General features: G+C 49.8%; 1 protein-coding gene across 11 annotated transcripts; it reads right to left on the minus strand.

Moving 5' to 3' along the window:
• Window positions 1-1,696: 1,696 nt before the first annotated feature.
• On the minus strand, window positions 1,697-22,262 carry Sh2d6 (SH2 domain containing 6). 11 transcript variants are annotated; one of them, XM_011241547.3, is made up of 17 exons: window positions 22,126-22,262; window positions 10,222-10,345; window positions 9,582-9,607; window positions 9,200-9,234; window positions 8,737-8,807; window positions 8,511-8,640; window positions 7,817-7,938; window positions 6,967-7,024; window positions 5,994-6,016; window positions 5,606-5,657; window positions 5,163-5,241; window positions 4,598-4,628; window positions 4,445-4,469; window positions 3,977-4,035; window positions 3,598-3,681; window positions 3,282-3,440; window positions 1,697-2,097 (listed from the first exon to the last, which is right to left on the minus strand). In XM_011241547.3, exons 2-17 carry the CDS (start codon window positions 10,303-10,305, stop codon window positions 1,981-1,983), a joined length of 1,155 nt encoding a protein of 384 aa, XP_011239849.1. In that variant the 5' UTR covers window positions 10,306-10,345; window positions 22,126-22,262; the 3' UTR covers window positions 1,697-1,980. The 11 variants fall into 11 exon arrangements, 10 of the variants coding, with proteins under 10 accessions (XP_011239849.1, XP_006506898.2, XP_011239848.1 ...); XM_006506835.4 differs by lacking the exon at window positions 22,126-22,262 and adding an exon at window positions 20,633-21,218; XM_011241546.2 differs by lacking the exon at window positions 22,126-22,262 and adding an exon at window positions 10,459-10,540.
• Between the last annotated feature and the right edge of the window lie 590 nt (window positions 22,263-22,852).

Consider the following 22,852-nt stretch of genomic DNA (forward strand, 5'->3'; position numbering starts at 1 on the left):
TTTCTTTTGTAATATGTATTGGGGGTTTGTTCTGAGACTGTTTGTACGCAGTTCTAAGTGGACTGGAACTCACTATATAAACCAGGCTAGCTAAGAACTACCTATCTCCTGCCCCAGCATGAAGTACCTTTGCAGCCAATAACAAAAGCGCTCTTAGTTTACCGATAAGGGAGTTCAGAACTCATTTAAAAGGCCTGAAAAGGCTTTTCTGTCTTCAAAGCAGATGAGGGCACCCCAAAGTGCCAGTGGCCCACATCCTAAGTCCGTAGGTGCCTGGAGAAATGGTAGGAGAGAGAGGCCATTTCCACTGCTTGAGCCTAGAAGTGGCCTGGGGTAAAAAGAAATGCTAGGCTAACAGGCCTGGCAGGCAGCAGAGAGTCCCTACCCTCCGCAGGCTGAGATCCCCCCACTCCTGCAACACTGGGCAGGTGCTGTCCATGATCAGACTCCTGGCTTGAGCCTGCATCCTGCTGGGCTTTATCAGTAGCAGTTAATTGACCCGAATTCTGGGCTGGTGTAAGAGAAGGGAGCCAGAGTGTGGCTCATGATGCGCCTCTTACGCAGGAAGGCCCTCACTTAAGCCTCCTAACCGGAGGTCGATGATTGGGCAGGGACAATTATCTTCCCATCTATTACAGCTCAGGGAGGGTAATCTGCCGGAGGGTGATGACGAACGGAGGCGACAGTGCACGCTCCCGCAGCCCACGTGGCCCGCCCCACCCCCTTCCTCGCCAGCAGATCCCTAGGCCCTGGCTTCCGCCCCGGACATCCCACAAGCCTCCAGGTCACGCCAGACTCTAGGTTCCCCAGGAGACGGTCCAGAGGTATTGGGGTGCAGCATGGCACCAGTGGGAACCGTGCCCTCCGTGCCAGCCCCCATGCCAGGCAGCCCCTGAGCTGCCCTTTGTTTCCCGGCCGCTGGAGACTTCTGCGGAGTCATGGTCACGTGGTGCTTCCGGCACGGGGTGTTCCAGGCTCCACGCCAGGGCCCGGAGACACCCCCGCCCTGGGCCAGCCTGTGGGTTGCTGGCTGCCAGCCCAACCCGGAGCCCCTTATTCCCGCTGGGCCCACGTCCTGCCAGGCAGCTCAGCTTTGGGTCGCAGAGCCTCTACCATCCACTGGCCCAGGCTCCCAGCGCCTTTATTCATCCTCTAGGCTTTCATCCAGACTGTCTCCTGGGGTCCTTCCTATAACGCTATAAAGCTAGACATCAAATGCTTACCATCAGCCTCTCTCTCCTCCAGAAACCTTGAGCCTCCTCCCCCCTTCCTTGCCCACGACCAGCAAGCATGAACAAAGGTCAGTTTATTGGCCTGGCCCTTCTCCTTGGCAAAGAATTTAGAAGAATTTAGAAGAACAAAAGCCCGAACCCTTTCCTCTGCAGTTTAGCCTACGAAATAGACCCACACAGCGACATTACTCCATTCCTCTCAGGAAGTATAAGGCCTTCTGGGGAAGGCCGCTATTCTCAGCATACTCTAGAATCCCTCCCCTATGCTGTAGGGATAGCTCAGGGACTATACAACCATTATTGCTCTTCCCAGCACCTACTTTTGGAAACTTACACCTCCTGACCCCCTCGTTCCAGCTCCAGAGTATCCGATGAGTCTGTCCTCTGTGGACATAGGCACTCCCATGCACGTGATCACACACAGTTGTACCTACTATAATACTCAAAAAGGTGTGTGTGCGGTATTAAGAGAGAATTCAGTCAGTAAATGTTTATTGAAAGTATACTGTGTGCTGGGAACCTAGTTCCTCCCAGAAGATGCAAACCACACACAAGAAGTCAGTCTAAGGAGAGGCAGTGTCTCTGAGGAAGCCAGCCTCCCAGGTGGCCATCTTCATGCCTCTCAGTTTGAACCTGCAGAGCTTTTGGGGTGGAGGAAGGCAGGGAAAAGAAAACAGCCTAAAGTGGGAGAGAAAGTGAATGGGGCACACATCACGTGCCTGAGGGGGATCTGTGTGCTGCTGTTTCTTCAGGGCTTGGTGGGGAAGCGCAGGTAGGTGAGTCCCCGGTTGCCACTGTGTCCGTCCACAAGGGGCAGGGGGTGCTTCGTGTAATGCTGAACCATGGCGGCCACAGAGGAGAAGAGCTGGATAAGGCAGGCAGGGCATCTGTGGGTCCCTTAGGCTTCAGTCTGCCAACAACTTTCTAAGGCAACTGTAGGGCCTGGCAGGGGAGCTGGCTGGCATTTTTCTAGATATTTTTTCTTCCCCCCACGCTATGAGACTGAAACGCCGCTCTGCTGTCTGGTTGTGAGCCTGCCACTGCACCAGCATGCTATGCTATTGGCCAGCCTCGGGCTTCCAGAGCTGGGCGAGAACTGCTTTAGGCCTGGTCCTTGGCTGTGGCCTCTCTCAATGGAAGCTGAGTGGTGGGCAACTGTCTAGGTCTGAAGCCAGTTGCTGGGGAGAAAGGTCCTTGGAGATTTCTGCCCTCCTCTCAGATGGTCTCATTGCCCTCACCTTGACCCTATGAAGACTGAACCATGGCACACGGAAGTCCTTCCCAGAAAAGATAGGCCTCTTTTCACAGTGCCAGATGTCTGGGAAGATGTTCCGGCCTCTGGCTACACACACACACACACACACATACACACACACACACACACACACACAGCTTTATTTTGTTTTTAAACACGGTCTCACTGCGTAGTTCCAGCTGGTCTAGAACTAAAGAGATCCATCTGCTTCTAGCTCCCAAGGAGTAGGATTGAAGGTGAGTACCACCATGCCTAGCTACCTTGTTTATTAGGATTTTTCTTTTAATTTTTTTTTTTAAATAGGTACGAGTGTCTTACCTACACGGATATATGTGCATCTCATGCATGTGTGCTTACAGAGGCCAGAGAGGGCGCTAAGACCCTCAGAACTGGGGCTATAGACAAGTGTGCCGGCCATGTGGGTACGGGGAACCCCAGTTCAAACCAGTGAGTGCCATCTCTCCAGTCCCAACCTTGTCTTCTGAGACAAGGCCTCTCACTGACTTGGATACCTGTTTCTCAACCTCCCAGCCCAAGATTATAAATAAACCTGAGCCACCTCTCCTGCCTTACTTTACCCCCTGAGGCTCTGGGGGTAAAACTCAGACCTTCATATTGCAAGGCAGGCACTTAGAGACAGAACTACCTCAGAGGCATTTCTGTTCAAGCCAGGGTGAGGGAGGGAAGCAATCGGTGTCCCCCACCCCCCGAAAACACACATGCTCCAGGCAAGGCCCAGGGTGCTGCTCTTTGACCCACCTCGGTGATTGGCCCATGACTCATCCGGTACCCACCTCCTCATGATTCCTGCCCTCCCGACCCAGGGCATAGTGGTGCCCACCGTCCAGTTGCCGGATGGGAATGTTGAAGACACGGCCTCTGAGGAGTACTGCCAAAGTGAAGGGCTGGGAACTGTGAGGCCCAGAGCTGAGGCGCACCGTGTAGGCCCCATCCTGTGGAGGAGACCCCAGCCATGAACTTCATCTTAGTTGCCTAAGGCCAGCTGACTAATTATGTGAAGCGCCTCCCCCGCCCTTACTGCCAGCCTCATCAGGCATGGGCAGAGACTAGAGGACTTTCAGAGAAGGCCAAGAGTTGACAGATGCCCACCTTTTGGAAGTGAAGCAGGGCTCTCTCAACAGACTGACGGTCACAGTTTCCAGAGTACCAAGGCTGACCCAGCAGACTACCATTCTGTACAATACACAGAGCTACTCAAAGAGACACCCAAGTGCTGAGCTGCTCATGGCGAGCAGAGAACCCTGGGGTACAGTTATTTGTGTTTCCATCTGCCAGCCCCAGCCTGAGTCCTACAGGCCAAACCAAGTAGTGTCTGTGCCTGGGGTGCAGCACGGGGACGGGGGAGCTGCACACCCGGTTAAGTGCACACGCGTGTTCCTCATGGGGGTGTAAAGGCCCCAGGATTAGGAGGGCTCCTGGGCAAGGACTCTGCTTCCCACAGACATCTCCCACATCTGCCCCAGCTCACCTCAGCAACAGAGCTACTCAGAGCAGGGGCTATGGAGGAAGCAGACAGCCTCCTTCCTGCTGAAAGAAGCAGAGAAGAAGGCTGGAACCAGGAAGGGGATGGGTAAGAAGGCTTCATGGGGGACTACTGCAGCAGAGGGTGCCAGCATGTTTGAAACCTAACATTGGCCATTCTGTGCACCTTGTCTTCCCAGGCCTGACACTCAGGGAGGACCTACCAGACAGGCCTTGCCTGATTTCCAAGTGAGAACTGATCTTGGGACACATACTGGCTGCTTTTCGAGTTAGTGCAGACCCTGGGAAAGGCCCAAGAGGGTCCTCTCAGGCCTGATCAGGCAGAAGTCATAGCTGCATGGACCCCTTTGGTGAAGTAAACAGAACCTGAGGACCTGGGGGGGGAGGATCTGTTGCCAGAGGGAGTAAGATCCTAGCAGAGCAGACCCATGGAGATGAAGCGGTGTGTACTTACCTTTCAACGCACCATCCATAGCTCCCTGGGACACAGGAAGTCTGGTCAGATGAGAACTGGCCTTCCAGGCCGCTGCCCAAAACCTGAAGTCCCACCCTAGGCCTCCCTCCCACCCCTCTGGGCTCTCTTCTTCCTTGACCACTAGCCTCTTACATTCCGAGCCTCCTGGTAACCAGCCACTGACCTACAAAGAATAAATTGGGGAGCAGAGCTCAGAGGATTTTTTTTTTTTGTTCTGTCTTCTTTCTTTCTTTCTTCCTTCCTTCCTTCCTTCCTCCCTTCCTTCCTTCCTTCCTTTCTTTTTTTAAGATTTATTTTATATATGTGAGTACACTGTCACTGTCTCCAGACACACCAGAAGAGGGCATTGGATCCCTTTACAGATGGTTGTGAGCCACTGTGGTTGCTGAAAAATGAACTCAGAACCTCTGAAAGAACAGCCATGCTCCTAACCACTGAACCATCTCTCCAACCCTTGTTTTTCTTTTTTAATCTATTTTTTTATTCTTTTTGAGGCAGGGTCTCACTAGGCAGCCTCAATTAATCCAAAATTCTCTAAGTAAATCAGACTGGCCTTGAATTCACAGAGATCTGCCTGCCTCTGCTGCCCAAATGCTGGGATTAAAGAAAGACATTTGCTCCTGTGTCTGGCCTCTGGGGTTTCCTTTATTAGTGAACCCATTGTCCCATGTTGTTCCCTTCCACTGCTGCATCTTACTTGGGCAATCCAGATGTTCTTGGCAGAGGAACTGGAGGTATCAGGGCTTTGGAGCTCAGAGACCTAGTCAAGACTGGAACTAGAATAGAGAGGGCATACAGAGTCTGGCTGGGGACCAGGCAGGGAAGTCCAGGCTGATCAGGAAGTGGCTAAGAACAGCCTAGGGGTCTACTACTGCTGCCTTTGACTTGGCTCTCCTGGAGACCTTCCATGGGGAGATTCTGCTTGGTGGCCTGGCTGGAGCAGCTGAGAACACCCCCTCCCCACCCACTACCCCCTGTTTTTTGCTCTAAGAGTGCCAGTCACCTCTTTGGTAGGGCCAGTGTGGGACCAACAGCAGAAATGAAGACTCCCAGGTAGGGTCTAGAGGGGAGTATTTTGGAGGGAACAAGAACGGGGCCAGGAGAGTGTGTTCATGGGTAGTGGGAGGGGCAGGCGCTCACCTGGATCCGGCTCACACTCCAGGTAGATGTCCTCATCTGGTTTCTTTGTTACCTAAGGTGTAGGACTATGGGTTTGACTAGACCTGTGGTCCCTTTTAAACATGTGCCTTATTAGTGAGGAAGTAAGACATGGAAGAAGCCACTGACCTAGAGGAAGGTGGCTCTAGCCGTCTCACTTTCTCCTTATGTACACAAGAAGGGCATGCCCCAACTGACTTCTCCTTTAGGAGTGCTCAGAGAGTGGGGAGGCTCTGGGTGGCACCAATGGGTTATATTTTTGGAAGAGAGAATGACTCTACAGCAGACCTTTCCCTCGGATGCTCATTCCAGCCCTATCAGTTTTCCAGAGAAGTCCCTAGATTACAGGATAGAGAAGAAGGCAGCTCACCATTCTAGCAGATGTACCTCGCCCTGTAAGGAAAAGGGAGAACTAGCACTCATGAACGTCAGAGAGAAAGGGGCACCCTTAGTCACAGTGCTCCTTAGAGCACTCATGAGCACCAGCAGGAAGAGGGCTAGGGCACCTTTAGTCGCAGTGCTCCTCAGAGCACTCATGAACATCAGTGAGAATGGGTCTAGGCATCCTTGGTCACAGTGCTCCTCAGAGCTAGCTTTGGAGACCCAGGAGAACACACCTCATTCACTCATCCTTTCTCTTTACAGCCTTGACATATCACCAGGCTTAACTTCTCACCAAATTTGCTAGGCTTGGTTCCAGATAACTTTATGGTAACACAAACAAAAACAAAAACTAAACAAACAAAAATCCTCAAGGTGATGGAGGTTCACCAGCAACTGAGACTAAGATGGACTGTGCCTCGTGTGAGCCGTTTGACCTTGGGCTGGAATACGCTAACCCTCCTGTAACCTGTTTTACTCGGGGATGGTTCAAATGGTCCATTCCCCCCACCCCCTATCTTGACATTCTAAGGTCCTGTGGTCATACATCTCAAGGCACTGACCATAGGGGCAAGTCTCTGGAGAGTGGAGACAATGGGAGTGACAGCCCAAGGTTGCCTGTTGATGAGGGATAATACTCAGCTGTCTCACTATGGAGGGTCTTAGGTTTGACCACTTCATTCTAGGGTGCCCCTCACCTGGCCAAGGGATCACACTGACTGAAGACAGGGCCTGGAGGTCAGGGCCTCTGCTTTCAAACTCTAGGGCACAGCAGATCATGGCTTTGGTGGTAATGATACCTGTACTGACTGACTTGGAGGCTTGGCAAACAAAAAGGAGGTGTGGCTAGGAGGGATGCAGCAAGCCCTGTTCAAGGCAACCCCAAAATTCTAGGAGAGAAGAAGTGTAGGAGAGGCCTCCCCTCCCTATGTGGAGCCGTGGAAAGAGAGGGGACACTCTACCTTGCCTTCCAAAAACAGGTCCCTGCTTTGCAGGCTGTGGGTTCATTGCTGTCTTCAGCTGTGGGCATTATGGAAAGAGGGAAATGAGGGAGGAGGGAAGAGGGAGGAGGGAGGAGAGAGGGAGGTGTGAAGTGCAGGCAGTTGAAGAACAAGGAAGCTGGGGTGCAAGGGGGTAGAGCTGATGTGCTGCTTTCAACACTAACACTGAATTGTTAGCCTGTTCATGCTTGAAGCTGAGGCAGGGTAGATGTGAGTCTAAGGCCAGCCTGGGCTCCATGAGACCCCCCCTCTCAACTGCCCCTCCCCCAGAAAACACAACTGAACAAACAAAAACAAACATAAAATACTACAAAAGGAGACTGACAATGCTTCCCCCTGCCTCTAGTTGGGGTCCTTTCCTTACTGCGAAATTTCCCCTGCTTATTTATTTATTTTTATTCTGTAAAATACGAAAGTGAATAGCCACCAGATCACAGCGGGGAAGGGAGTTGGGATGACGACAGCTGACCCCTCTGGCCAGAGATGGGTCCTGTGGTCCAGGGCCCAGGTGAAGGTAGCTGAGCCTTGCCCCCAACCCCAGCAGAGGATGGAGAGCCCTGCTGAGCTGTGCTGGAGCGGGGAGCAGAGCAGAGGGGTGACTAAGGAAGGGATGAAAGGACCCTTTAGGCAAGTGGGAGGAGCTATTTTGTTGTTTATTTGTTTGTTTGTTTCACTCTGGTTTGTAATGCACAGGCAGAGGTTTCCTGGCATCTAGAATATAAACGCATGTTGGGGGTGGAACGGGAGCGGGGAGGGGGGGTGGGGGGGCGGGAGGGGTTGTGCAAATGAGATGTTTGTAAGATTTACTCACCGGGAAATGGTAGCCAGAGGTAGGGCGGGTAGGGAAGGAAGGGTTTATGGGGAGTCCTCTGGCCATGGTAGACTGAGGCGGGGGCAGTGGTGGCTTGGATGGATCCAGGGGCCCAGAACGATCTGAAAGAGACCCCATGCTTTGTAAACTGGGGAGAGGGAGGAAGGTCCTCCCTAGTCTATTCCCACTTTCTCCCCACCTAGCCCTCATCTCTCCCTCTCTCCTCCTGTCTCCTCTACTTATTGGCTTCTTAACAGCTCCGTCTCCATGGCAACTGGAGACAGTCAGCTTCCCTGCCCCCACATGACTGAGCGGGGGTGGGGGTGGGGGGGTGAGATGCCAGTGGTGGTGGCCTCTCAGGGCATTCCCACCCTGGTTGGGAGGATGTGCAGCGATTTCAGAGGAGGGAACGCAAGGCCCTAGGGACTGGGTCGGGCTTCCTGCTTTGTCAACGTTGCCTTAGTTACCTCACCCCTCCCTCCTGCCTCCTCTCCATTTTCCTTCTTTACAGTTTTAACTCCTTTCCATCTCTCTAGCCTTTTCTGCCCAGCTGAGAGGCCTCAGTGGCAGCCAGCTGAGGCCCTTTTCTGCCCCAACTCAGGCAGAAGGAAGAGAGGCCGGGCCGGATTCTCCTTTTGTTGGACCCTCTTGCCTTGACCCAACCTCTCAGCCCTTCCCTCCTCCCAGCCCTCACCCAGATACAAGGAGTCGTCTTTAGAGCCAAGAGACTGTGCAGGGGCCAGACTGACGGGCAGAACCTCACAGGGGGGCAGCTCATATTTATCCTCCTCTTCTCCCTCTTCCTGGGCCTTCAAAAAGGGATGCTGGTGGCATAGGGAAGATGGAGGCTTGAACATGGCAGGCCCTGGTGGCTGGTGCCTCCCTCCCTCCCCTCCCCCATCCTCAGCATTCCGACTTACCCTGTTTCTCCAGGTCTCTGGGCCAGACAGGAAAGATGGGTTGGCTCTACTTTCTCTCCAAACTTGGGTATCTGGATAGATAGACTGGTTTTGCTTCACCCCAGCCCACCTACTTCCAGCAAAAGGTTTATTTTGCTCTCTCTCTCTGATAAATCGTAAACCGTCTTCCCTTAACTATAGATTTCAACCCTACAACTAAAGGAACCCATAAAAGGGGCCTTTTTAGCAGTGTAGACAAGACAGGTGTGGTGAAACACGGGGATCTCGGCAGATGTGTTTGTTTCACCCATCAATGGCTCCTGACCCCCGTACCCGGATTCTGACCAAGACACGTAAGAGAACCAAGCTTAGGTGCTAAGCCTTGCTGGACAGGTGGTGGGACAGGCTATCTAGAGTCACTCAGGGAGATCCAACTGTGGAGGACCCTGGTCTGCTGGGCCCCTAAGACTCACTGTGCACTTACCTGCACCTCTGGCAGGAAGGAGTGGTGGCCCCAACCTGTAAGCAGACTCTACTCAGCTCTGCCCAAAGAGACCCTGAGTGCTGTCAGGGTGACATTGCACTTTAGACCACTCACACTTATGACTAGGAATGCTCTCTGAAGAAGCCAGTGTGACAGCCTGGACCTGAGATCAGAGCAATGGAAGGAGAAGACTGGGGTGGGCTCAGGGGGCAGGCAGAATTAGTGGCCTTTGGTGCACAGCTGGATAAGATGATACCCTAGGGATGCTGGGCACAGGGCTGGCAGAGTGGAAGCACACGGGTGGATAGAGATAGACAGCTGCTCCAGTGAGGGGGAGGTAGGTGAAGACAAAGGGGCGAGCAGGAGAAAGAGGGGCACTCACCGGGCCTTGCTGCCACTGAACCTGTCCTAGAAAGAGCAGGGGCAGAGTGGTTAGTACAGCTGGGACTCTCCCTGCCCACAGTCCTGGATCTCTAGGAGTCTCAGCAGGTATATGGGCCCAAGGATCCTCTAGAACCAAGTCTCACCATGGCAAGGTAGGTGAGCGGAGCCCCTTTGCCTCTCTAGAGCCCAGGAGCTGCCACAAATGTCCTGGGGGATAAGGGCTCCATTGTTCCCATTATTTACATATTCTAAGTATTGGAAGGTGCCCGCCTCTGCCTGTGGTCTCCCACCCAAAATGGACTTTATCCAGGGCACTCCCAGGGCCCCGCTCTCCTCTATAGCTGTGGTCTCTAGTTCTTCATCCAAGCTAGAAGACCTAAGCCGGACCAGGTGTGGCTCTCTGGCATCACCTTTTCAGAACCGTATTGGGTGACATTGATGGACAGATGCCACCTTGCTGTCACCCATCCCAACCCTTTACTCCTTCTACCACTTGCTAGTGGGTGGTGATCACAGATCCAAAAAGTTAAAGGTGAGGGGAAAATTCAGAGGCTCTCAGATTCCATGTGACCAGTTTATTCTTTAATGGAGGCGTTTATAAAACATCTATTTATCAAAATGGGCATGGTGGCACACACCTTTAATCCCAGCACTTGGGAGGCAGAGGCAGGTAGATCTCTGTGAGTTTGAGGCAGGCTTTGAGTGAGACGATGAGACCACATACTGAATTCCAGGACAGGCACAGACCTCCACAGTGAAACTCTGCCTCAAACAAAACAAAATGAAACAAACACAAAAGTCAAAACAAAATAAAATAGACAACAACAAGAAAAACCAAACCAACAACAATTGGTTTATAAACATGTGCTACTCACAAGGCACTGCTTCAGACATCCAGACAGAAATGCTACAGAAAGCAGTCAGACCTTACAAGTATCGTTTCCTCACTGGACTCCCAGAATAGTTTTATGAGGCAAGCCCCGGTTTTACGCTCACTTTCAAATGAAGACACCAACTCTATTAGTCAGCTCACACTGATGTAACAATACCACAACACTGAGCTGCTTAAACAACAGAGATTTTATTTCCTTCGAGATCAGGAGGATAGAAGGCTAAGATCGGGGTTAGTTTCTGGTGAAGCCTTGTTTCCTGGCTTGGATATCGCCACCTCACTCTGTGTCCTCAGGTAGCCTCCTGCCTGTGAGCACAGAGGGTGGCTGAGCCAGCTATTACTTCTTCTTATAAAGACATAAGACTGTAGGACCAGGGCCTTACTCCACTTCATCTTAATTGCCTCCCTAGTGGCTCAGTGTTCTGTTAGGGTCACTAGAACTAGAGGTTCAACATAAGAGCTGAAGGAGGGGAAGCCATAATATTGAGGCTCTGAGAAACTGAGAAAGTTTCCTGGGCTGGGGACCTAGTCCAGTTGGTAGAGCACATACCTAGCATACACAGAGCCCTGTGTGTGATCCCTAGCATCCTATAAAAACTGGGCACATCTATAATCCCAGTAGGAGAATCAGAACTTAAGGCTGTCAGCCGTGTATCATATTCAAGGCCAGTTTGGGCTACTTAAGACCCTGTCTCAATAAACAAACAAACAAACAACCCAAACATTTAAAAAGCCAAGAAAAGCCACTCAACAGGGAGCCCAGGTAGTACCATGGAAAAGGAGGAGTGTGGAGAAGACAGGATCAAGTCCACCTGAAACTAGGTCCTGGGCCTATTCCTTGCCCTTCATCTCCCGCCTCAACATCCTTCCATATTTGGACCAAGAGTCAAGGGCCAACTTTCTCACCCAAGGGATTCTCTTATTTACACAAGAGGAGAGGAAGGCCTGGTATGGATAACTATAGGGTCAAAGTCTACAGGTCAGACTAAACAGAACACTCTGGATGCCACCCTACTCCAACCGGAACTGGCAGGATTTCCCAGTGCCACCTCCCTCTTACCCTCACCCCAGCTACTCATTCCTGCTCAGGGCTTTGCATAGGCAAATCGCAAGGCCTAGGAGCAGGAAAGGGCTGCAGGGAGTCAGAACCTGTGTCGCCTGGACAGGGACACCAGCCACACAGAGACAAAAGGAGGGGAAAACAAGAGGTTTGCCTCAGCAGCCGCATCAGACAGGTGGCTCTGGATAGTCCCTTTCTGACTGGGATCACCTCATGCATGCCATGACAGGGCCTCTGGATATGTTCCTCAACAGGGGACGGCAAGAGCTCACTGCAAGGTTGACTCCCTCGCTGTCTGGCAGCACTGAGTGTCCATGTTATGGTATATTCAGAGCACAGAGTGACTCCATGGATTTCTGAGATCCCAGCTACCAATCTCCTGTGTGAACAGTCTATATAATCTAAGCCAGGGTAGTCAGCTAACCATTAAGAATACAAAGTCAGTCCCTCCACTTGCCCTATCACTGGAGAAGGCACAGGCCTTTAATCCCAGCACTCAGGAGGCAGAGGCAGGTAGATCTCTGTTAGTTCGAGGCCAGCCTGATCTACAAAGTGCATTCCAGGACTAGCTGGACACAGAGAAACCAAACAAACAAAAACAAACAAACAAGCCGGGGGTGGTGGCACATGCCGGGAGGCAGAGGCAGGCAGATTTCTGAGTTCGAGGCCAGCCTGGTCTACAAAGTGAGTTCCAGGACAGCCAGGACTACACAGAGAAACCCTGTCTCAAAAAACCAAAACAAATCAAAACAAAAACAAACAAACAAACAACTTAGGTCCCCAGATTTCCCCAAGACTACAAAAGTTAGACACGCCAGCCTGGGAGTCTACACTGTCTGTGACAGACCTGTCTTATCTGATGTGAAGTCTGAGGGGTGCAGCTCAGAAGATGTTCTGAGTGTGACTTCCTGAATGTGGGTTGTTTGGGATCTCCTCTAGCCCTTAGCTCGCTGGCACAGGGCTCCCCAGCACAGATAGAATGGCATAGACCCAGCCCCTGGGAGGTTGCTTGAGTGATGGAAAGAGCAAAGAGATGGTAGCTTTTCTGAATTTCTGTTTCCTTCTGGGTGAATGGTGACATTAACAGAACAATTCACAAGGTGCAGGGTGGCTCAAGAATGGAATTCATGGCTGAGACAGGAGGATCACGGAGAATTCTAGACCTGCCTGCCCTACATAGTGAGTTCATGCCAGTGTGAGATTATATCTCAAAACAAACAGCAAAACCCAAAAGACATCATCTGTCATTGACAGGGGGTTCTGAGGGTCCAATTTGCTTATGACATGTTTTAGTTCACCTGGACCCAGAACACCGTAAGTTGAGGTTGTAGTTGCCTAAAAATGGAGGTGGTAGCTAGCTGGAGTTGAGAGTCTTGGTGTCTATAGAGGGAAGGCATCATATGGAAGGTCTGGGGTGGCTTCTGAGGACCTGAAGACAAGTGAGCAGACTGTGGCCCAAGGTCTCAGGGAGTGCAATGTGTGGAACAGGAGCCTCTGAGACTTGGCTGTCCAGGCTCTTGGAAGACTGAAGGGGACAGAAGCCATTCTATTGGACTACTGGGCATGTAATTTATCTTTAGTGGGGCTGCTGGTAACCACACTAATAATTTTTTCTTCCATTCACAGAAGTCAGACACACCTTCCCAGCCTGCTGTACAGACAGGTGCTGGCACTCTGCCTTAAGCCAGGTAGGCCCAAAGGGAAATGAACCAGAATCAGCCTGGTAATAGATGAGCTCTTTCCAGAAGTTACTGGGGCCTAGAGTGGCCTTCAGATGGTCGGTTTTGGCAAAAAGTGTATCTGCACCCAGCATGCCCTTGCCAGGTGAGCTTGGCCAGACCTTTGGCACATTATCTCTGGGAGGTTCTCTGGTCTGGTCTTCCTGGAGATGCTGTGACCTATAGACTATATTTCTCTCCAGATTTATTGAGCACAATAAGATTCTAAACACAATGTCCTGAACCTGCTACTTCAAAACATGAGACCAACCCGAGCTACATGTGAACTTGTCTCAAAAACAAACTACCACCACCACCACCAACAACAACAATGAAACAAACCCAGCTGGTGGTGGTAAGTACATGCCTGTGAGCCTAGAATTTGGGAAGGGCGTCAGGAGGATCAGGAATAACGGTCACCTTGGGCACTTAATGAGTCTAAGGCTAGCCTAGCCTAAGTTACATGAGAGCCCATCTCAAAACAGGGTCCATCAGATAAAGTCATTTTCGAGAATCTGTTTGAGACATGGAAGGGAGAGCCAGTTCCTGAAGACTATCCTCTGACCACCACACACACACACACACACACACACACACACACACGGCACATGCTGACACACACACATAAGTAATTAATTACAAATTTAAAGCAGAGGCTGAAGAGATGTCTCAGTGGTTAAGAGCACTTGCCTGCTTTTTCAGAGGACCCAGGTTTGGTTTCCAACATCTGCATGGCAGCCATTAAAGGTCTGGGACTTCAGCTCCAGGGGCTTTAGTGCTCTCTTCTTGACTCTGAGGTGACCTCTCTAGCACACACACAATTAAAATAAATGTCAGGCTGGAGAGACAGCTCATCAGTTAAGAGTAGATGCTGCCCTTCCAATGGACCTGAGTTTGGTTTCCAGCACCTTCATCAGGCAGCTCACAACCACCTTTAAAAAATGATGTATTTTGGGCTGGAGAGATGGCTCAGCAGTTAAGAGCGCCAACTGCTCTTCTGGAGGTCCTAAGTTCAAATCCCAGCACCCACATGGTAGCTTACAACCATCTGTAATGGGATCTGACACCATCTTCTGGTGTGTCTGAAGACAGTGTACTTACATATAATAATAAATAAATATTTACAAAAAAATGATGTATTTTATGTCTGTATGTACATCTGCACACCAGAAGGGTATTGAATCCCATGGGAATACAGTTATAGATACTCTGAGCCATCATGTGGGTGCTGGGATTTGAACTCAGGACCTCTAGATGAGCAGCTAGTGCTCTTAATTGCTGACTCCTAACTCTTTTTGTTTTTCTTTTTAATATATTTTAGATATTTTTATTTTATACTTTTTAATGATTTATTTACTTTTATTTATATGAGTACACTGTAGCTGTTGTCTTCAGACACACCCCAGAAGAGGGCATCGGATCCCATTACAGATGGTTGTGAGCCACCATGTGATTGCTGGGAATTGAACTCAGGACCTCTAGAAGAGCAGTCAGTGCTCTTAACCGCTGAGCCATCTCTCCAGCCTGACTCTTAACTCAGGCTCCATCAACCACTTGGATTCAATGCTCTCTTCTGAAATACACACACACACACACACACACACACACACACAAATCTAAACTATTAAGTTGTGTGGTTTTTTTTTTTTAAAGTTAATCAAGAGGGCATGGTGGCTCATGGCTTTAATCTCAGAACTTGAAAGTCTAAGGAAGAGGTAGGCAGATCTCTGTGAGTTCCAAGCCAGCCTGGTCTGCATAGCAAGTTCCAGGACAGCCAATGCTACTTAGACCTTACTTTCAAACAACAATATTGACAACAAAATGTCAATCAACAGGTACTCCTCCTTGGAGCCGCTCCTCTACTAGTTGTTCTTCCTCACTCGTTCTTAATAAAACTATGGTTGTTCTGCTTCTGTTGTTGTTGTTTGTAGGGAGCCAAACTGACCAGAGGCTTTCTCAGGGGCCCCGATGAAAGGATAAAGGGAACTTTAGTCCTGTGTCCTTGTCTGAACTTGGCAAAGCTGGTCCAGTGCCTCGAAGGAGTCAAGTTTGCAGCTTCTGAGGACCTGACTCCTCTCCCAAGGCTGCAGTTCTCAGTCCTTAGGCAGCTCTGCCTGAGCTATCTATCCCATGTTCTCTTTGCCAACTCCCTCTGACTTAGCTCACTGCTGACCTTGGCCCATTCTCCCCCTAAAAATAGTAAGGAACTTGGTTGGCCTAGGTCCCTAGGTTAGGAGAGACCCCTGACGCAGCTACAGCTTTCATCTTCTTTATTTCTCATTCCCAGTCCCCTGACTGGGAACCTTAGTCAGTTCAGTCAACTGCTGTTACCGTTGTAGAGAGAATCTCACCATTTTAGCCCTGGATGGCCTGGAACTCGTGTTGTAGACCAGGCTGATCTTGAACTCAGGAGATCTACCTGTCTCTGTCTCCTGAGTGTTGGGATGAGAGGTGTGTACTACTGCACCCAGGTGCTTTTAAGTCAGAGTCGCTCAGTAGAGTCACATAACCCTAGAGTTGGTAAATGAAGACATGAGATTCAAGACTACCCTCTGCTACAGAGCAAGTACAAGGTCAGGACACATAAGACACTGCCTCAAACCAAAGCAGAAGTCAAACAATAAACATAGGAGGAGAGGACGAGGTGGTGTGGATTTCCAACCTGAGGAAAACAATGCTGTCTTAGTCAGGGTTTCTATTCCTGCACAAACATCATGACCAAGAATCAAGTTGGGGAGGAAAGGGTTTACTCAGCTTATAATTCCATACTGCTGTTTATCACCAAGGAAGTCAGGACTGGAACTCAAACAGGTCAGGAAGCAGGAGCTGATGCAGAGGCCATGGAGGGATGTTCTTTACTGGCTTGCTCAGCCTGCTCTCTTATAGAACCCAAGACTGCCAGCCCAGACATGGGCCCACCCACAAGGGGCTTTCCCCCCTTGCTCACTAATTGAGAAAATGCCTTACAGTTGGATCTCATGGAGGCATTTCCTCAACTGAAGCTCCTTTCTCTGTGATAACTCCAGTCGTGTCAAGTTGACACAAAACTAGCCAGTACAAATGCTTTAGGGAAAGACAGGGTCTTGGAAATAGGGAGCCTGGCCTGAGTCCAGACCACCAGGTGAGGATCCAGTACCACAACAGGTGATCAAGTCAGACTCTTAAGTTGTTCCAGGTGGAGACATGGTGGCCTATTGAACTCTATCTTCCACTGGGCTCAAGCTAATGCCAGGGACAGTCCCAGCGGGTATGGTCTGCATCAAAGAGAGAGGTGGGGCGGCAAGCACTGATGGGTCAAGAGGCTGGCTTGGCACAGCTGAGAGAGGAGAGAGGCCTTTCCCTCCCACACCTTTGTCCTTGCAGGCCCATGACTCAGCTGACGTTGATGACGTCTCTGATGGTCAATAGACAAAGGGACAACTCCCTAGGGAGTCTGTGTTCCCTGCTTCTTCCTGGTTCATGATCACTTATCACTGCAGCCTCAGAGGCTGCTGGCAAACCTAGCCTCCACCACCCTAGAAAGTGGACAGGAGGCTTCGGGTACAATGGGGTTTGTCTTCTAGTTTTTCTCCAGGGCACTTGCTGAGGTTAGGTAATATTCTCCACAGTTGAAGTGGATACACTGGGAATAGAGAACAGCTTCTCTGTGCCTCTGGATTAAAGTGACCCGATGGTACCACCCTGCTTGCCTCTGCCCTGCAGGGTGTTGAGTCGATATGCCTGCCACTCAGCTGCCCTGCCCTGCCCTGTAGGATCCTCAGCTCACAGATCTGGCTAGGTCCCAACTGTGCTTGAAGCCCCGAATGAGTCTACTCAGTGACTTTAATGGACAGGACATGTGTCTTATTCCTTCTAAGACTGGGACCTACTGAGTTCCGCAGCCCTGGCTCCTTCATTGTCTCCCAGTGGTTCATTAACACTAGGCTTCCCGTGCTTATGCTTAAGCTGGAAGAGGCTTACTTTAGTAAGCCTGGAAGAATACAACATAAAAGCCAAGGAGTGTGTGAGTGAGTGTGTGTGCGTGTGTGTGTGTGTGTGTATCCCTGAGCATGTGTACACCTGCATATGTGCTTCTGCATGTGAGTGGTGCAGCATGTGTGCACACACACGTGGAGATCTAAGGTTACATCTGATGTCTTCTTCCATTCCTCTTGGCTTTCTTGACTTTGTTTAAGTTTTTGTAAAGATCTATTTATTTGTTTTACGTATACAAGTACACTGTAGCTGTCTTCAGACACACCAGAAGAAGGCATCAGATCCCATTACAGATGGCTGTGAGCCACCATGTGGTTGCTGAGAATTGAACTCAGGACCTCTGGAAGAGCAGTCAGTGCTTTTTTTTTTTTTAATACTTTTTATTAGGTATTTTCCTCATTTACATTTCCAATGCTATCCCAAAAGTCCCCCATACCCTTCCTCCCAATCCCCTACCCACCCACTCCCCCCTTTTGGCCCTGGGGTTCCCCTGTACTGGGGCATATAAAGTTTGCAAGTCCAATGGGCCTCTCTTTGCAGTGATGGCCGACTAGGCCATCTTTTGATACATATGCAGCTAGAGTCAAGAGCTCCGGGGTACTGGTTAGTTCATATTGTTGTTCCACCTATAGGGTTGCAGATCCCTTTAGCTCCTTGGGTACTTTCTCTAGCTCCTCCATTGGGGGCCCTGTGGTCCATCCAATAGCTGACTGTGAGCATCCACTTCTGTGTTTGCTAGGCCCCGGCATAGTCTCATAAGACACAGCTATATCTGGGTCCTTTCAGCAAAATCTTGCTAGTATATGCAATGGTGTCAGCTTTTGGAAGCTGATTGTGGGATGGAACCCTGGATGTGGCAGCCTCTAGATGGTCCATCCTTTTGACACAGCTCCAAACTTTGTCTCTGTAACTCCTGCAGTCAGTGCTCTTAACCACTGAGCCACTTCTCCAGTCCCTACTATAAGTTATAAAAGGATTTATTTGGGGGATGGAGCAGTAGTGAAGAAGACTTGCTGCTCTTTCACAGGACCCAGGTTCTGTTCCCAACACCTACATTGGCAGCTCACAACCATCTATGACTACAGTTCCAGGAGGCCCAGCACCCTCTTCTGACCTCTTTCCGGTACTGCACACATACACTTACATACATGTAGATGAAACACTCATACATATAAAACAAATCTTTAGGAAGATTTATGCATGCATGTTTGTGTATGGCTGTGTGTGTGAACATGTTGTAGCTGCCTTTGGAGGCATCCTGGATTTCCTGGAACTGGAGTTACAGGCTGTTTTGAGTCACTCAGTGTAAGTGTTGAAAGCTGAACCCAGGTCCCTGCAGGAGCAACAATTAATTCATTTGAACTGCCAAACCAGCTTAGAGATGTTTCGTATGGTGGTGGTGGTAGTGGTGGGTGGTGGGTTTTTTTGTTTTGTTTTGTTTTGTATTATTTTATTTTGTTTTGTTTGAGACAGGGTCTTTCCCTTAACTTGGGGCTTACTAATAGCAGCTAGGCTAGTGAGCCATCTAACTCAGGGAGCCTTGAGAAAAGACAATCTTAAGACAGAGGGGAAAACAGAGGGGGATGGAGCATAAAGCCCTGGGTTTGATTCCCAGCATCGTATAAAATCAAGCCTATAAGGACAAAGTTATTCTTAGCTATATAATGAGTTTTAGGCCAGCCTTGGCTACATGAGACTTTGTCTCAAACAAAACAAAGCTGTAAGAGAATAGGGTGTGGCATGGTAGTGTACACTGTAATTGACACTTGGTAAGTAGAGGCAGGAGGATCAGGAATTCCAGGCCAGCCTGGGTACATGGAAAGTTGAAGCCAGCCAAGTCTATAAGAGAATGTCTCAACTCTCCTAGACTTTCTCTAAATGAGAAAAAAAGGAGGAAGCCTCTTATATACATACATCCCACTGTTTAAAAACGTTGGTGGAACTAGGCCCATGGCTTAGTGGTTAAGAGCACACCCTGCCTGTCCTTCCAAAGGACCTGAGATGGATTCCAAGTACCCACGTCAGGCAGCTCCTGTAACTCTGGCTGCAGAGAGATCTGACAGCTCTGGCCTCTGCAGCCACTGCACATACCCCACCACCACCTACTTACACTTTAAAAGAACACAAATAAATCTTTTTTTTTTAGTGGTTTTTTTATGCCATTCTTTTTTTTTTTTTTTTAGATTTATTTATTTATTTATTACATGTAAGTACACTGTAGCTGTCTTCAGACACTCCAGAAGAGGGAGTCAGATCTCGTTACGGATGGTTGTGAGCCACCATGTGGTTGCTGGGATTTGAACTCCGGACCTTCGGAAGAGCAGTCGGGTGCTCTTACCCACTGAGCCATCTCACCAGCCCCCAAATAAATCTTTTAAAAAAAAAAAAAATCTTGGGCCAATGAGTAAAGGCGCTGACAATCCAGGTTGGGTCTCCAGGACCCAAGGAGAGAACTGGCTTCAGCAAGTTGCCCTCTGACCTCTGACCTCCACATGCATGTGCCGAGACACACAGAGACATGGTTTTTTTTTGTTTGTTTGTTTTGTTTTTGTTTTTGTTTTTGTTTTTGTTTTGTTTTTGAGACAGGGTTTCTCTGTATATCCCTGGCTGTCCTGGAACTCACTTTGTAGGCCAGGCTAGCCTCGAACTCAGAAATCTGCCTGCCTCTGCCTCCCAAGTGCTGGGATTAAAGGTGTGCACCACCACTGCCGGCTTACTGTTTTTAGTCTTTTTTTAAAAGGCCCCATGTCTTTTCAAATGAATGGCCTTCCCTGCCAGAGCCCAGCACTCCTGCCTCCACTTCAGCTCTTTTTCTGGGACCATTCATTCTTAGAATACTGCTGTTTTTGTTTGTTTGTTTGGGCTCTGTGTGTGTGTGTTTCTGTGTGTGTGTGTGTGTGTCTGTGTGTGTGGCTTTGGTTTGAGGTGTGTGTGTGTGTGTGTGTGTGTGTGTGTGTGTATGTGTGTGGCTGTGTTTGAATCAGAGTCTCGGGGCAGGAGAGGCACCTTAGCGGTTATGAGCACAGGCTGCTTTCCCAGAGGACCTGCGTTCAATTTCTCAACACCCACATGTTGGCTTATAATTATCTGTAATGCCAATTCCAAGGTGTCTAACATCGTCTTCTGGCCTCCTTAGGCACCAGACACACATAGTGGTATACACACACACACACACACACACACACACACACAAAGAAAGAAAGTCTCATGTAGCCCAAGCTGGCCTTAATTATTCAATCCTCTTGCCTCTGCCTCTCGTGTGTTTTGATCACCATGCTGGGGTCACTGTGTCTTTTTTCTCTCCCAGCTTGGTCCCCTGGTCCAGACTTTGCTCAGACAGGAGAAGGCCCAGTATTCAGGAAGCCAGGGTGAGGCTGGAGGGTGGTGGAGCAAAGTCACCTTACCTGGGGCTGCCCACTGGCCATTCTTTCCCTGGGATGCTCTGTCTTGTCCTCTCTTCCTTCGGGCCACAGCTCAGAAGAACTTCCTTCAGCAGCCCCCCAACCCCTACGCTCAAGGCTTCCATGGTAATTAAGCTCACAGGCTTGTTCCAGAGCTAGACTGTACCGCCTCCAGGGTGCTGAAGTAAGCTCTATAAATGGCAGCCCTGGTTTCTGTAGGGTTCACAGCCAAACCCTACACCTAGCACCTAGCTCACAACTTGGCACATGGCAGGCTCCTGGCTGTTATCTCCTGTAAGGCATAGCTAGTGGTTACTCACTCTATGGAAAGCCCTCAGCTCTGCAAGCCTTGGTCTCCCTGGAAGGCCCATATCTTGGTACTCTCCTGCCCATCACCGACCACTAGGCCTATAGGGAAGGTACCATGTCCTGTCTGCCGTTCCATTTACCTGCGGACAACAGTCCCCTTGGTAAACACAGAAAACTGAAGACTGTCTTCTCCAGATTACTTTAACCAACCTTTCTCACTCCCCGGTATCCCCCTCTCCTGTTTATCTTCGGGGGGGGGATGCTATTATTCTCCCCCACCCCACTTTCCAGGCACTACACAGCCCTCCCCTCCCCCATTGCCCCACAGATGTCAAATAATCCTTCTTAGGAGTCTGTCTGCAGTTCAATACCTGTCAGCTGGGCATCTCATTCCAGCCTCCTTGTTCTTTGTTTTCTCTCTCTCTCTCTCTCTCTCTCTCTCTCTCTCTCTCTCTCTCTCTCTCTCCTCTCTCTCTCTCTCTCTCTCTGTGTGTGTGTGTGCACATGCATGCATGCATAAGCAGGCATGCCTACCTTCTAGTACTGGGATTACAAGTGTGATCTACTTCACCTGGCTTTTAAACACAGTTTCTGGGGCTGGAACTCCTTTCTTCATGTTTTCACAGCAAGTACTCTTACCATGTAAGCTATTTCCATAGCCCTGTTACAGCTTTATCATTGAGACAAATCCCCTTGAGAGGAGGCTCCATTGAGTTGAGGCTCCAGTCTGAAGTCTGCAAGGGACCGGCTGTGTGTTTAGGGGAAGGAAAGTTCTGAGTGATGGACAACAGTAAGACCAGGAAGCTGGAGCTTCAGATGGGAAAGGCCTCAGGATGTGCTCAGGGTCTGGGTCAGCAGCTGTTGCTTTTCTGGTTAATGGGAAAGGTATGTGGATTCCCTGTTTCTTGGGCACAGGCCAAGGTTGTGCTGAAGTCCCTTGGAATAGTCTCTGAAAATATTAGACATACCCCTTGCAGATTTCCTGTGCTGAGTATGGTGGACTGGAGTGGGGACAGGAATAGAAATAGGCTCTCTTTCTCTCTCTCTGTCTCTCTCTGTGTCTCTCTGTCTCTGTCTCTATCTCTATCTCTCTCTCTGTTACTCCCTCCCTCCCTCCTTCCCTCCCTCCCTCCCTCCCTCCCCTAAGTAATAGGGTAATGGGAGAGAAATTCCCAAACCATACTGACCTGACTTTCTCCCCTTCTCCTTACGAGACCCCAGACACAGTGGGTCAAGGATGCTTCTCCAACCCACATCCTTCCTCCACAGGCATGGAGGGTCCTGAAATCACTCTGCCACAGATGAACACAGATGCTGGGCCTCGGGCCAAAGCCCACAGTCCCCTTGCTTGTTTCCATGCCCATTTGAGAGGCATTCTATAGGAGAGGGTGTCCCCTGGTGGTGACAAGAAGAATGACAGCCTGAAGCTCAATTCCTAGGAGAGCGGGGGCTGACATCTGAACCTGGAGGCCTTCATTATTAAGAGGCCTTCATTATTAAGAATGCAAATAAAGGAAAGTCCCTTAAAGGGGGAAATCTCACTCCCATCATGTTCCTGGTAATCACCTAACAACACTGCCCCGTGGATTTAACTGAACCCGATTGTACTGAGAATTTTGGAATATTGGTTTCTTAAAAAAAAAAAAACAAAAAACACAGAAATATTATAAGCATATGTTTTTGTTTTAATCCCAGGTGTGGGCTATGAGACTGCTTCACAGCTGGCTATGATTTGCCTCCTGCTCTAGCAGAGGCGTGGTTTTGCCAGCTGCAATAGTTTCTGCAATTGTGTGACCTGTGGGATTTTTCAGAGGGTTTATAAATGCTAGCACCCTACTCGGTGGGTGGTTGTTGGTCGTTCAGGAAGTTTGGTTGCTGTTTGCTAGTAGTCATGCTCAAAGAAGAAATAAACGG

The sequence above is a fragment of the Mus musculus genome, chromosome 6 (genome assembly GCF_000001635.26).
Source record: "Mus musculus strain C57BL/6J chromosome 6, GRCm38.p6 C57BL/6J".
Classification (NCBI taxonomy): domain Eukaryota; kingdom Metazoa; phylum Chordata; class Mammalia; order Rodentia; family Muridae; genus Mus; species Mus musculus.

Excerpts from the sequence above, each read along its gene's own strand:
- Sh2d6 (XM_006506835.4), bottom strand. The coding sequence starts at position 20,754 with ATGGAAGCCTTGAGCGTAGGGGTTGGGGGGCTGCTGAAGGAAGTTCTT. Across the intron at positions 4,470-4,597 it reads GTTACCAGGAGGCTCGGAAT|GGAGCTATGGATGGTGCGTT; the intron begins GTAAGAGGCTAG and ends CCTGTGTCCCAG. Across the intron at positions 3,441-3,597 it reads CCCTGCTTCACTTCCAAAAG|GATGGGGCCTACACGGTGCG; the intron begins GTGGGCATCTGT and ends TCTCCTCCACAG.